The sequence below is a fragment of the Notechis scutatus genome, chromosome 1 (assembly GCF_049901735.1).
Source record: "Notechis scutatus isolate UNSWTSFEM ecotype Mainland chromosome 1, rNotScu1.2, whole genome shotgun sequence".
In the NCBI taxonomy this organism is placed as follows: Eukaryota; Metazoa; Chordata; class Lepidosauria; order Squamata; family Elapidae; genus Notechis; species Notechis scutatus.
In genome coordinates, this window is record NC_142009.1 from 29,998,722 (window position 1) to 30,011,538 (window position 12,817).

The following is a 12,817-nucleotide window of genomic DNA, read 5'->3' on the forward strand; positions in this document are numbered from 1 at the left end:
AGCAGCCACATCTAAGGAGTCAGTTCTGCAAAAGGCCATTTGGAGCTCAATATATTGCTGACCTACATATTATTGTTGGCACTGAAGCTCCTCTTCCATGGATCATGAATTGTCCAGAAGGAAGGACTGGAGCTAGCATAAAAGGGAAAGTACCTAAAACAGTCTTGGGCTGCTCTAACACCAGACTGATGACAATATGGAATTTCTGTGTGAGGGCACATCCTCAGTAAATAGTCTCTGCTGACATCTTCATTCTCTGCTTTCTTTTTCTACGTCTCTTCTGCTCTTCTTTGTACTCTTTCAATCTCTCTCCTCTGCCAGAATCTTTTCCCATTATTTGCTTTTCAAATAGTTTCCCTATCTCCATCCTGACTTCTAGCACTGGATCCCATCTTCTTTCTCCCTATTCCTGATCCTACTATCCCCAAGTTCAGCAAAATATAAGAGAATGGTTTCAAAGGAAGTTTGAGGAGTAACATCTGTCTTGGGAGGAGGGAAGACACTGAGGGTTGGTAGCTATCTAAGGATGCCAACTTGGGTGCCAAGCATGTCAGCGAACTAAACCATTCTGGGTGAATTTTACCTACTTGTTTATTAGGACTTTCATTCAAAATGTAAAGAGACATTCCTTTTCTTATTGATGACTTTCTTGGAAGGATTAAAAGTAGGAGAGGGATAGAGAAAAAAGCCCCCAAAGCCATAAAATAAAAATATATCTAAAATAAAAAGGGACAAAGTTGGCATTGTTTGTCACATTAAAAACAATTGTATGATTACTGTCTAAAGGGGTCCTATGTAGAAGAAATCCCGCATAGAACTGCTAATGTGGAAGCTTTGTTGGCCTGTTTGTTTTTCTTTTTAGAAACTATATTTTTGGGGGTTTTGTAATGAGATAAACAAGACAATGGCAGCCTGGGCATGGTGTTATTAATATACAGATAAGGCAAATGACAATATGAACAGCTAAGAATAGCTTGCACAGAACACTCAGTCATGGTTCAGCTCTTTCTTTAGTGCTTGCTCCCTCTAAAGATCAGATTGGAGAATAACATATGTTGGGAGCAGAAAGTGGGAGATAGAATTAGAAGCTCCTTTACAGGAATCCAGTATAATCAGTGCCAAAAAGAATAATGTGCGAAAGGGATGTTTTAGAGAACTATTTTAAAATTGATAGGAAAGTAAAATTTAAAATGAACATTGAAATATGCTTAAAGGAAAGCGTCTCCTCAAATGTGAATTTTATAAAACATTTAACCCCATTCATTATCAAAAGTGCTCTCCCAGTTCAGACTCAAGATGGAAGGGGTTGAATGGCTAAAGGAACATCCCCTCCAGATGTATGGTCTATTTATTATGGATATTGTAGTCCTGAAAGATGGTACATTGTGGTAGAGTTCTTTTAAATTGACTATACTATCTCTATTTGAAAATATGCTGAGATGTATCCACATGTGCCAAACCCTTATGTGTTTCTCCCTCTTTTCACCACTGCAAAATGTATATTCGGCATCTAGGAAAATATCCCCACCTTCTTTGTGTGTGAGGGAACGGGGCTGTTTAGCTGTTTCTCTCGTTTTGGACCAAGCCAGCGCTAAATAATGGCTGACTGCCCTTCACTCTCTGGTGTTCCATGTGCCTGCTTTGCTCATTCTTACCAGTGCAAAATGAACAGCTGAGTGAGTCATTCCATTTCCTGGTGGACGTGTTCATAATGTCCTCTAAGCTGATATCTCCCTCTTCCTCCTCCTCTCACTCCACTGTTCCCTATCTTTGCAAGCAGTCGGAGCAATTAATCACAATAATGTCATTTGAAAATTAGGTCTCTTCAACTTCAGAGCTCAAAGCCTTTTATATTAAAAAAAAAAAAAAAGGCTGGCGTTTTTGTAATGTACAGTGTCTGTGTTCTTCCCCATAGACAACAAAACTGTGAGATTACTGATTGAAGGGGGAGAGTGCAATCTAACCGCCATAACTGAAAAATGTAATCATTTCTATCTGCAGTTTCAGGTTGCTCTTTAAAAGCCCATTATGCACTAGAATAGGTTGAGAGATGTGCATAAGCATATCCATAGACTTCAGCGTGGAAGTGTTATAACCACAGGGAGATATAAGAGTTGCCTTATTCCAGATCAAGCAAATTCAATCTAGAATAGAATAGAATAGAATAGAATAGAATAGAATAGAATAGAATAGAATAGAATAGAATAGAATAGAATAGAATACTTTATTGGCCAAGTGTGATTAGACACACAAGGAATTTGTCTTGATGTAAATACTTTCAGTATACATAAAAGAAAAGATACATTTGTTAAGAATCAAGAATCATAATGTACAACACTTAATGATAGTCATAGGGTACAATAAGCAATCAGATCATACTAGGAAACAGTCAATATAAATTGTAAGGATACAAGCGACAAAGTTACAGTCCTACAATCACAAGTGGGAGGGGATTGGTGATAAGGAGTGATGAAAAGATTAACAGTAATAGTAGTGCAGACTTTGTAATAGTTGAACAGTGTTGAGGGAATTATTTGTTTAGCAGAATGATGGCGTTCGGGGGAAAAACTATCCTTGTGTCTAGTTGTTCTGGTGTGCAGTGCTCTATAGCGTCGTTTTGAGGGAAGGAGTTGAAACTTTTATTTACATTCCTTTAAACATTTTAATCCTGCTTTTCTAGTTAGAATTTTCTCAGCATTTTTTTAAAGTCAGGTAATGATAACAGGTAACAGTAAGCAGGACCTCTGACAAAGGTAGAGGCCATTTTTTGCTATATGAACTAGAGAATCAAAGGGATGCTCCTTTGCAAAGCTTAAATCTTTCTCTGCATTAAAGATTCTAAAGTACAGGAATTCCCGAGCTTAAGATGTATGGTCTCTGCAACATTAATAACACTAAACCAAGGACAGACAAGCTGGTTGTGATGTCCAAAATTTCTGTGACATCAGAGTGATCAGCTGGTGGCATTAAGAAAAAGAGGCAAAGGAAAATTTGAAACCATATGGAGACAGATTTGATAGCATTCTTTTGAGCAGTTCTTTCACAAGTATGGCAATAAAAAAGATTTAAGCTGCACTTTTAAATACGCTTTGCCAGGAATGCGTCTTGCTAAACTTAGTGGTAAAGTTGTGAGTAAGGCTATATAGAATTGGAATGCATGTTTCTAGTCTGTTGTGTTGCAACAAATGTATCTTCCATAAAAATTTGAGAAGATATATTGGACAAAAATTATAGCCATGCCCACTTGAAACCACCCTGTACAGGAAATGCTTTAAATAACTTATAAGAAATGCACAAGTGTGTGTTTTAACAAGCCCTTGAGAGAAGGGCTTCAAAGATGTGGCAACAGCTTCAGAAAATAAGGCCTTATTCCATTATTGTTTTTAACTCATGCTAGATAATGTTTTGTCAGCAAATCTTAAAAAGGACAATTGATACAAAAGAGTTGAGCTTTCAAGCAGAAGAATTTTAGGGAGATGGAATTGAAAAACATTAACATGAAAGATAAAGAAGTTCAATTGGTGGCATACTGCTGGTGACCTTCTACCGCTGCACCATAGAGAGTATCTTAACTTACTGCACTTGTGTATGGTTTGCACAGTGGGACAGCACTACAGAGGGTTAACATCATTGCCCAGAAGATCATCGGTTGCCCTCTCCCCTCTTTGGAAGAGCTTTATAGCTCCCGTTGCCTTAAAAAAGTTCAAAACATTCTCAAAGATCCATCTCATCCTGGGAGCCCTTTTTTTGAACTATTACCATCTGGCAGACGGTACAGAATAATAAAAACAAGGACAAATAGGCTGAAAAACAGCTTCTATCCCAGGGCAGTAACTCTACTGAATTCTACTGTATGGTGCAATATTAATGCAATATCACAGGTTTTCAATTCAATGAAGAATGTGAAGGATGTGTGTTTGTGTTTATTTTCATCGTCATAATGTATACTGAAGATGGTATTTAATTTTGCTGTATGAGGTGCAATGATAATAAAGTAAACTAAACCAAATTAAACTAAAACATATTATGATAAAGAACTTGTTTAGCTTGTTCTGTAAATTCCTAATGGATGGAGGGACAACTCTACTTTCTCAGTGGGGGCTAGCTGCTCTGAAGCCATATTTCTTGACCACTGTCCCTTCTACAGCATTCAAAGTTGTTCTCTATTTTCTGAGGCATCTTTTAGACTTTACTTTCTTCCCTTTTTATTTTGGAAACTTGAGGTTTTCTTTCATCAAATCAAGCAGGTATTTTCAGAAATTCATATGACAGTTAGATTCACTGAGTCTTGTTCAGATTCTTTGCAAGCAGCTTAAAGCCTCTGCATAGGTAGTGCTTTGCTGTTTAAAGAACAAAATTGGCTGTGGAGTGGAGGAGATATCTGATGGTTGTTTCTCCTGTGTTTCTCTTTGTCTCCCATGCAGGCATCAGTCAGAGTCGGATCTCCCACTGGCTGTTGCAACAGGGATCAGACCTGAGTGAACAAAAGAAAAGGGCCTTTTACCGATGGTACCAGCTTGAGAAATCAAATCCAGGTAAACAAAATCAAGTTAAGATACTCTGGCTGCTTCTTCTAAACCAAGGGTGTCAAACTCAAGGCCCGCAGGCCAGATCTGGTCTGTGGGGCCACCCTGGAAACAGTGAAGGACTGGCCCACGGTGCCTTTGCCCGTGAAAATGGGCTGCCAATCTCCATTTTCAGCTGGGACCCTCTCCAGCGAAAATGGAGCTCTGGAGCTCTGTTTTCACTGGCAGAGAGTTGCAGGAGGCCGTCCCAGCCAAAAATGGAGATTGGCAGCCTGTTTTCACTGGCAGAGCACTCAGGCCACCACAGGCACCCCTGACATGAGTGATGTCAAGCTGGCCATGACCCCCTGGCCACGCCCCCCCATCCCCCCCAAGGTCAAACACAACCCTGAGGCGGCCCTCAATGAAATCGAGTTTGACACACCTGTTCTAAACTATGCCTTTTGTCCCCTCAATGAAATCGAGTTTGACACACCTGTTCTAAACTATGCCTTTTGTCCCCTCAATGAAATCGAGTTTGACACACCTGTTCTAAACTATGCCTTTTGTCCCAGGGCTGTGAGTGTTGTTGGCACCATGCTTTAATCAGCAGAGAACACACACACTCTCCACACTCTTTCCCCAATCATAGCCTGTCAAAGATCATTTATTTGAAAGTGGCAGCCAAGGGGTTGGAGGACTTTGCAAATAGGCTTGACTATAATTGGGATTATTATTTTAATTAGACTAAAAAAAAATTCCCAACTTTGTGCTCTCTAGGTATCTTGGGCTCCAAGTCCCACAATGCCAAAACTAAAAGTCACATTGACTGGAAATTTATAGAATTAAATTGCCACACATGTAGAGGAAACCAGGTTACAGAAACTTAAGCAGTTGTGAATGTTCTCACCACTTTCTGTTTTAGCTCACATCCTTGATTAGTGGTAGCTGAGTGGCCTGCTGATTGGACTAGGTAGCCTCCTTTTGCAAGAACGCAGCTGTTTTTAAGGATGGAGGAAGAATAACCAGGAACATTTATTTATCCAAAACATTTGTATATCTGCCCATCGTAAAACCAATCTCTGGACAGTTTACAGTGCAACCGTTCAAACAAAATATAGCTAAAACAAAAACAATAAAACAAAAACTAGGAAAAACCTGGCACTACAACCACATATTCCTGATGCAACCCATCACGTCCTTCCATTATTGTTTCACCTTATCCGAGCGCCTAGGAGTAAGCCTTTCTTTTGAGTGCTCTCCAGAAGGTTAAAAGGGTGGCATCTTGTCAGATCTCCAGTGGGAGGGAGTTTATAGGGTAGGGCCAATGGAGGAGGGGGAAAAGTTACAATACGTCATGTGACGATGATGTGATGATGTGAGTTTGACACCCCTGGTTGGAGGTTAACCTTGGAGTTAATCTATGTTGATCTGGTTGCTGATTGCTGTTGGAGAGGTCCTGGAATACTTTTATTCTCTTTGGGGCTGGTTGATTTGTCTCTTGTGCATAGTCTATAGATGTTGTTAATGTCTATGTGTCTATGATTTTCTTCTCTCAGCTAGTGTTCTTGCATAGAAAAGTAGGATGCATTATATCTCCTCATAAGATAGGTGCAGGTGAAAGTAGAAATCTCTGTGTTGGTAATAGTTACATAGTGTATAGGAAATACTAGGATTTTCAGTGACTGTTATTTTTATGGTGCAACAAAGAATAGGAAATAAAATTACTATAACAAACACTAGTGTAGTTGCATTTGATAAAGAAAATTAAGTGAACAGTTGCAAAGTACATTTAAATGTTTAAAAACTAGAGCCAGTAGGTAAAGTTGTATTTCTTGGTAAAGTATTTATGAAAGATGGAAAATGAATGGAGGTTCTAATCTAAGGCATGACAATCCTGGCAGAAAAATTAGTGGATAGCATGTATTTCATTGAGTGAAATGAATGTTGAAAGAAGTGAAAAATTGCTGTGTATGAAAGTTTGCTTCTGCTCATTTTGTTACATGGAAGTAAGAGTTGGGTATATCAGAAGAAACATAAAAGTAACTCAGATGCAATGGGAATGGTTACTTAAAAACATGTGTGGTAAAACAAGAGGATAAGGTCAAGAACACATACAGTAAGTGCCGAATAAATATGGATTGAATATGAAAGTGAGTCATAAAAGTAAAAAGAAATAGATTGAATTATGAAATAAATCCAGATCAAATCACAAAACAAATACCTAACAGGAGAGTAAATAGGTTAAGAGGAATGGACAAACTGGGAAAGTCATGATGAGATGGAATTGATAATAGAAGTGAAAAGTTTCAAGACAAAAAGCAATGTTTGAAGCAGTTTCCTGATGTGGTGAAAATAAGAATGATTTTCAGGAAATACCTGAAAAACTGAAGAAGCTTCTTGGATGAGAAGCGAAACATCTTCAAGGAAAAACAAAGTCTCGTTGCCTTTTGAAAAAGCACATTTGGGACAATTTTCAAGAAACACAAATATAGTGAATGGCTTTGATATAAATTAGATTAATCTGTATTTTCTTATTTTATGTCTTTATTTCTTTGGCATACCATTCCTTACTTCTTTTCTGCACTTTGTATAATGCTACTTATACATGAGAATAGCAGGATAAGTATGAATATGGAGAATTTGCCAAATAATTGCTTTATTCTCAAAACTTGAAGAATTAAATTGCTCCAGTTTGGAGGTGTTGTTGTCATTGTTAATATTGCTTTGTTTGAAGCTTGTCTCTTAGTTCCTGACTGTATGCATATGAGGTTACCTTGCTAGATTAAATTTTGGTTAAATTGTTGGAAATTGTCTTTCTTTTCTCACATGGTAGGCATCTCATGAACATTATGGACTTTTCGTGTAGCATATCATTTTTGCGCAAAGATGCAGTGTAGAATCTCTGGACATTTGAGTTTTACTAATATATTTGATAAGTAACCACAGATGACAGCCATCTATCAAACAGGCATAATTAAGAAAGACCTAGCACTCATGTTTACAACTTAAAAAAAATATGCAAAAAGAAGAAGAATTGGTAGGAATGAGGGAGAAAGAAAAATCCCAAGACACAGCTATTAGCTTTTGGTTGCGAAATTACTTATACAGGTAATCCTCGACTTATGACCCCAATTGAGCCCAAAATTTATGATGTTAAGTGAGACATTTGTTAAGTGAATTTTGCCCCATTTTGCAACCTTTCTTGCCTCAGTTGTTAAGTGAATCACCGCAGTTGTTAATTTAGTAACCTGGTTGTTAAGTGAATCTGGCTTCCTCAATGACTTTGCTTGTCAGAAGATCGCAAAAGGTGACCACATGATCTTGGGGGACATAGCAGCTGTCATATATGTGAGCCAGTTTGCAAGAATCTGAATTTTGATCACATGATCATGAGGATGCTGGAAAGGTCGTAAGTGTGAAAAACGGTCATAAGTCACTTTTTTTGACGCTATTGTAACTTTGAACAGTCACTAAATGAACTGTTGTAAGTTGAGGACTTTCTGTATAAGGCACTTCTTTGACCAATGTATAGGACCAAGTTGATAATTCTTTTACCGTTACAGGCTTTAGGAGAGCAAAAGGAAACATAGTCTATAGACAGCTGAATAATAGTAAACTCCTTTACGTATCTTTCTGTTTGAAAAAAATGCATACATTTTCGGAGAAGTTTTGGATTCAGACTTGAGTACTGCTTCAAAGGTAGACTTTTAAGCCATTCTGACAGATATTGCAGTACCCTTGTTTTGACATCCAGAATGTTAATTCATTTGGTCTGGCTTGATTAGTCTTATTGGCAAATAGGTAGCCCGGCAGCCTCTATGAGTCAATGAGTGCATAACCTTGGCAGCGCTTTCCGTCTCTTTCTCCAGGTCGTCACCAATTTAAGCAGACATAGAGATGTGATGGCTTTGGCTTGCAGTCTAGGCACAGCTGTCTGCATTTTTAAAGCAAAAATGCTGGTGCTTTCTCCTTGGGCTTTATCCCATTTTCTCCTTGCTTGAACATGTTCTCTGCAAGGGGGGGGGGAGAAGACATTCCTCTTCCATAAGAAAGAAATCTGCCCATCTTGTTAATGCTTCAGCAAGGCTTGCGAGTGATTGACCCTGTCTGGCCTGCTATTTCTAAGGGCCAGGCTAACAATGAAAGTAGAAAGACTCCCTCCCACTCCCATTGTCCCATCAAACCCTTTGAACCAAATGTCTTAAAAGTTTCCCTTCCCTGTGATTTTCCTTTTCAAATTTTGTGGATCATTTTTTTCCTCTCCTTGGGGTTCAGGAATGGGTTCTAATAATTAGCTTCAACATTCCTTCTAGTCCCCATGGAAATGCAATAAGCTTCTAAAGGAGGAAAAAAGTGAAGTTAGGGAATAGGGTGTCAGGGGAAGGACAATGAGCCAACAAAGAGATTCCGTGTGTCTGTTTTAATTTATATTTGGTCTATCCTGGGAATACCACCAATCATCCTAACAGCTGGCCAGGTTCACTTTGCAGAGTGAAATGGGTAGCATATAAATTTAATAAATAAGTAAATAAATGGGGGACCTCAGTTTGAAATGCATATTTCCCTAAAATATCTCTACTTCTAAGTGTGTTGGACTACAATTTCCACAGTTCCTGTTCAATATTATCTTTATTACTTATTGTACCCTATGACTATCATTAGGTGTCGTACCTTATGATTCTCGACTCTTGACAAATGTATCTTTTCTTTTATGTATACTGTGAGTATTTACACCAAGACAAATTCCTTGTGTGTCCAATCACACTTGGCCAATAAAGTATTCATTCTATCTATCTATCTATCTATCTATCTATCTATCTATCTATCTATCTATCTATCTATCTTATGTGAAATATAGAAATATACATCTGGTGGATACAAAGACTTGGGTTTGATGTGGACCATCATTGTGGATGCATCTCTTTCTCTTCCTTTAGACTGCCAGATTTCTGTTGGACTGCCAAGGAACTTCCAGAAGTACCTATTATATATGTACATGGGCATTGGTTTTTAGAAGAATTTCATGATATGCCAGAGAAAATGTATACTTAAGATCCAAGGCATGCTGTAATAAAAGGTTCTAAACAGAACTTCTATTTTTCATTTTCCAACAATCAGTCAATATGGAGAAGCACCAAATAGCACTAATATTTTAGGGAGAAACAAGATACAATTCACAAATGGTAGAAAAGAATGCAGAAGGAAGGGAGGGAACAAAATATATACTTTGCAGAAGAATCTTCTTGGCACCATTACCATCTGAAGTCTGGCTTGAAAGAGTGAATGAGATAATATAATCAACAGCACTGTCTTTATAGAAATAGAAGGGAGCAAACCTATTATGAATAGAATAGTCACTAAAAAAATTAGTGAGCACATGAAGAACCCATAGAATTCTAAGAAAGCTTTGGGCTACCTCCATATCCGTTCACATTTATAACACAGGTATAGTTATAAATTCTTTTCTAAGAAATGGATTCATGATTGAAACACAGCTACAAGTCTTATAATTTCAGTTTTGACTTGACATTTTTGCCAGGGGCTTCACTTGTTCCCTTTTAATTCCAAACTTTGACACCACCACTGTTTCAAAGAAGCTTCAACTAAAAGTTTATAGTACTAGCAAATCCAAAGGAACATGACAATTGTAGCAATGCAAAAAATATATATGGGATCGGGTACTTCAGTAGACAGTATCATGAACATTGGATTTATTTAATATCCATGGGACCATAGCTAAATTTGTTGTGGTGGGGGGAAGAAAGAAATTGGGAAAGTGAGTTTGGAAAGTAGTGGATTCGCTGGAATCCACATTAGAACATTTTGTTGCAAATCCACCTTGTAATTTTTGTTCATTCCTCTAATGTCCAGAGTTTTGTCTGCTTTCTAAACTAAAATGCCACAATTCTAGTACATATTTGCTTGTTTGTTGCAAATATTTTTATCACACAAAAAATGAATCCTAACAGTTTCCACAAAATTCAAACTATCAAAACAAAGTATACAAATACCAATGAATGCTTATACAATCAGCAATCCAACTCAGCTCCTTAAAGTCATTCAAAAAGACAGATTCAACCAACTTCCAGTAGGCAAATAGGAAGGCACTAGGTACATATTTGGGAGCAGGTTGTTCCATAATAAGGTCTTAATAGAAAACATCACTTTCTAGTCATCATTCTCAATGAACTGTGGTGGCGCAGTGGTTAGAATGCAGAACTGCAGACTATTTCTGCTGACTGCCGGCTGACTGCAGTTCAGCAGTTCTATTCTCACCGGCTCAAGGTTGATTCCGCCTTTCAAGGTCGGTAAAATGAGGATCTAGATTGCTGGGGGCAATATGTTGATTCTTGTAAACTGCTTAGAGCGGGCTGTAAAGAACTATGAAGCAGTATATATGTCTAAGTGCTATTGCTATTTGTGAGATGAGTTCACTTGTTTTCAGGAAAACAAGTGAACTTAAGATCTTAAGTTTCTCCTCCTACATGGATACATATATCAGGCAGTTTTTATTTGGAGAAACTGAATGGTAGAACCCCTTTACAATGGTTTAGAGATTAAAAACAGAACGGGTTAGAAACCTGTTGGCAACCAAAGCAGCAACTAGAAAATAAATATAAATCTTATTGCAGCTCTCAGTTGCCAATAACTTGGCTACTGCATTTTTATCCACTTTATCTTTTGAATCATTTTCAACGGCAGCACCATGAAGAATGTTACAACAATCTCACCAAGAGGTCCAAACAGATATGAAACTGGACACCAACCTCAGATAAGCAAAGGTTCCCCTCACTTTTGTTATACTTCTTTTTCTAGCAAGGACTAAGAGTCCAAGAGTAGTTCCAAGTTGCAGGCCAGCTCTTTCATGGGAAGGGCTGGCCTGAAAATTGAAAATTGTTGATGAAAATTGTTGATGAAAAGTTGATGAAAAAACATGAAAATTGTTGGTGGAAGAAGCCAAGGAGAATAGAGAAAGAAGAAAACAGAAAAGTAGAACATTGTTGAATTAGACATTGGAAGAAAAAGGAAGTCGATGATGAACCCAGATATGACTGGGTCTTTGTTCCCAGAAAATGGTGGAGGCAAAAGGAAGTGAACTGTGAATGTGTGTCCCAGCAGAGCTGCAGCAACCAACTGTATACAAGCAGTGTGGTGACTGCCAAATATCCCTAACTCTTTTCTTGTAAAGTGGGTTTTCGTTCTACCAGGTAGGCGTGTTTTTCCTTTTCCAGGGAGTGGGATGACAGAACCATCACGTACTGAATTAAAAGTAGGCTTTGAAGCAGCAAAGCTTTCAGGGTTGTAGCCAAGTGATCTAATCTCTTGGCTGTGCTGCTCTTTTGCTTGGCCATTTCTAATACTTAAGAGGAGGAACTGCAGAGCAGGGAAAACGTGTTGTGTGTTCAGAAAGCAGGCCCGTCAATAATAAGTGATTTACATGGAAGCAGAAATATTGCCGAAGAAAATTTATAGATTTTTTTTTGTCTTCCTTTTTAACTAAGAAGCATCTTTGAAATGCTTGTCTCATAGGATTATTTGTGTCTGTTATCTAGAAGCTAAATGCTACAAACATTTGCTCTCTTTCCCCTTCTGCTCTGATGTTCACCAAAAAAGGATTTCCAGAGAGAAGTTTTGCTTTTCAGAGCCTCCTCTCAATGTTTTGCATTTGGCTACTGATACTTTATTTTAAAACAAATTTTGAAGCTACTGTTTGAAGATGAAACTGTAAATTTCACTTTTGGTCAATTTATTTTGAAAGGAATGAGCCCAAAATTCAGTTTTAGCTTGCAGATGTGTCCCTTTTTCCATCAAATTATACACTTTTATGTACATTCCTCGTATAATATTTATGAATATTAATTTATGAATAAATATCTAAATATTTATACGTATATACATTTCCTACATGAATTTATATGCCTCAAGATGGTCAGCATATAAATTTAATAAATAAATACTTTTGAATAGAAATAGTTTTCAACTATTCAAAACCTTTACTTCTGTTCTTATTTTGCCCTAATTTATGTAGTTGTAGGTTGTTTTAGAATTGCAGACTACATGACAACATTAAGAAAAATGTTGAATTTTGTGAATATCTGTATTCTAATTTGCAATGTTTTGGAAATGCAGGCTGAATAAATGCATATAAACATTGAGATTCTATTTCAGTACATATCATACAGAGTTATGTAGAGATTTCTTTTATGTCATTGGCACAGGTTTCCACAACATCTCTGAAATTTTATATAAAAAACATATTCTGTATCTTCTGGGTTTATTGTGCTGCTGTTAAACGTGAAGTATACAAA

At 37.5% G+C, this 12,817-nt stretch overlaps 1 protein-coding gene across 8 annotated transcripts in view; it reads left to right on the top strand.

The window, feature by feature from the left end:
- HMBOX1 (homeobox containing 1) overlaps positions 1-12,817 on the top strand; it is a 125,767-nt gene that overhangs the window by 91,705 nt on the left and 21,245 nt on the right. For all 8 annotated transcript variants that reach the window (XM_087960279.1, XM_087960269.1, XM_026671500.2 and 5 more), the window contains exon 5: positions 4,425-4,535. In XM_087960279.1, coding sequence (XP_087816405.1) covers positions 4,425-4,535 — 111 coding nt within the window. The remainder of the gene's footprint in view (positions 1-4,424; positions 4,536-12,817) is intronic.